We start from the raw sequence: 2500 nt of genomic DNA on the forward strand, positions 1-2500 counted from the left end.
CGACTTCGTGTGGCGCGCCGTGGGCACCGCGGTGTCCCAGCTGGGCTCGCTCGCCGTCAGCGCCATCTGGTGGTTCTTCTCGTCGGTCGGCGCCGCCATCGGCCAGTCGCTCGGCACGGCCATCCCCGCCGCCGTGGCCGCCGCCAACGCCATCGCCGCCGCCATCGCCAGCATCATCGCCGCCGCCGTCAACAACACGCTGCTTCAGGGCGACCAGAACCCGGCGATGCAGCTGCAGGTGGTGACGCGGCGGTCGGTGGCGCGCCGCTCCCTCAGGGCCGACGCGCCGCTGGGTGAGTGGGGGAGGGGGAGGGGGGGGTGGGGGATCCGCGCGGGCCCTTGGCTTCCTGCCGGCGATTTCAGACAGCGTATGCCATTAAAAGATTTAATATGGAAGCGATGATTGCTCTCTCTCTCCATTTCCATTTCCTTCTTCATCTCTCAATCACTGCTTCTCCCCCTTCCTCTCTGTTATTTCCTTTTCTCTCTCTCTCTTTCTCTCCCTCTACCCCTCGCTCTCCCTCTATATCTACCTCTTCCTCCCTTCTTCTTCTTCTTCTTCTTCTTCCACGCCCAAGGAACACAGGAAACATCACAAGTTAAAAGAAGGACTGTTACTGCGATATATGCTATCCTTCTCATTCCCTTTTTACCTTCATCGCGGTGAATCTCATTTAAATGGAAGGTAACTGCTTGTTTAACTGTAAACATGCAAGTAAAACATGGCGACGATACAAGCTATTTTTCTACTACAATTGATAAAAACACAAGACGTATGTTTTTCTTGACTAAATGTACGGAAAGTAAAGTACAATATCATTATTACGTTTTTCCCGGTCGTATTTATACCAGCTGTCGGAATTAATGTGTTTGTCCTGTCCCCGTTCGTATTTATACCAGCTGTCGGAATAAATGTGTTCAGCTTGTCTCCTTTTTATCCAGCAATAAAAGGAACAGTGAATAAGAAGAAATATTCAGGGAAATTAAATTATGGGATACATAATTTTCAAGTTATGACTCGACGACAAGCGGAGGCGAGAAAATGAAAGAATACATAGATCTTAATCCCCTCCCTTTTTCTCTCTTTAAGACAGAGAAAAGGTCATATTGCCTAGCATAGAATGATTTATTTTATTTTATGCAAATCATATCCAGATTTTTCCCGCAATGTATATAAATGATTATGTCCATCTTTCTGTCTCTCTATAAATCCACCCCATCTCTCTCTCTCTTTGTCTATCTACCTCGCTTTTCCCTCTCCCTCCATCTCCCCCCCCCCCCTCTCTCTCTCTCTCTCTCTCTCTCTCTCTCTCTCTCTCTCTCTCTCTCTCTCTCTCTCTCTCTCTCTCTCTCTCTCTCTCTCTACCTCCCTCCCTCCCTCCCTCCCTCCCTCCCTCCCTCCCTCCCTCTCCCTCTCCCTCTCCCTCTCCCTCTCCCTCTCCCTCCTTCCTTCCCTCTCCCTCCCCCTCCCCCTCCCCCTCCCTCTCCCTCTCCCTCTCCCTCTCCCTCCCTCTCCCTCTCCCTCCCTCCCTCACTCACTCACTCACTCCCTCTCCCTCCCCCTCCCCCTCCCCCTCCCCTATCTCCCCTCTCTCCTTCTCTTATCTTCCTTTATCTATCTTTATATACGTACACACACGGCCTCGCCTCGCTCTCGTTCCAGTCCGCCTTCTGCGAGGGCGCCGAAGCCCGGACTCGGGTCGAGCAGACTTCCTCCGCCAGCCCTTCGCCGCGGCCGCGAGACACGACCCCCTCGAGTGCGTCCCTCTGGTCCTGTGCGCCATCCACGCCGACCCGGAGGAGCTCCTCACGCCCAGGGAGTCCGCCTTCAGGAGGGTCTTCAGGTAAAAGGACTTTCCCGAGTTGCTTTTGGAGGCGTAGGTGGATGGCTCTCGTGTTCATGTACTGTGCATTGTGTGTGTGTGTGTGCTTTCTTGCCTGTCTGTTGATTTATCTGTGTGTCTGGCTCTATATCTATTTACTTATCTGTGCATCTCTCCATTTATGTATTCACTTATCTGTCTTCCTCTCTGACACTGACGGAGACAGATAATGAAACAGTGATTGTGGCAGTGACATTGACAGAGATAGAGAGTGACAATGGCAGTAAAATGACAGTACCATACACATACACAAGGGACAGGGGCAGAAACAGACACAGCCGAAACACAGTAGATAGACAACAGAAAAAAGACAAAATAATAATAATAATAATAAAATGAAAATAAATGAATAAATAAACCCACCCCTCTCATTTCTACCCCCTCCCCCCCTAATTTTCTTTTTCTTCTTTTTTCCCCCAGATCCATCTTCGCCCAGGAGCCCGTCCCCAGCTGGGCTAAAAGGTACGTCGACGCGAGTATCAGAGGCTCGACCAAGAACTCGACGCGGGTCTGCCAAGAAGCCTACCCCGCCTGCGCCTTCTCCAGTCACCAGCTGAGAAAACTCGTGGACGTGGCTTTAGAAACGGGAAATTATTTAACCCAGCGGTAGCCATTGT

At 51.3% G+C, this 2500-nt stretch overlaps 1 protein-coding gene across 1 annotated transcript in view; it reads left to right on the forward strand.

The window, feature by feature from the left end:
• LOC113805949 (uncharacterized) overlaps positions 1-2500 on the forward strand; it is a 9478-nt gene that overhangs the window by 6205 nt on the left and 773 nt on the right. Inside the window, exons 2-4 of the mRNA XM_027357031.2 lie at positions 1-293; positions 1664-1844; positions 2304-2500. The exon at positions 1-293 is cut by the window's left edge and continues 324 nt beyond it; the exon at positions 2304-2500 is cut by the window's right edge and continues 773 nt beyond it. Coding sequence (XP_027212832.2) covers positions 1-293; positions 1664-1844; positions 2304-2493 — 664 coding nt within the window. The 3' untranslated portion in view covers positions 2494-2500. The remainder of the gene's footprint in view (positions 294-1663; positions 1845-2303) is intronic.

The sequence above is a fragment of the Penaeus vannamei genome, chromosome 26 (genome assembly GCF_042767895.1).
Source record: "Penaeus vannamei isolate JL-2024 chromosome 26, ASM4276789v1, whole genome shotgun sequence".
Classification (NCBI taxonomy): Eukaryota; Metazoa; Arthropoda; class Malacostraca; order Decapoda; family Penaeidae; genus Penaeus; species Penaeus vannamei.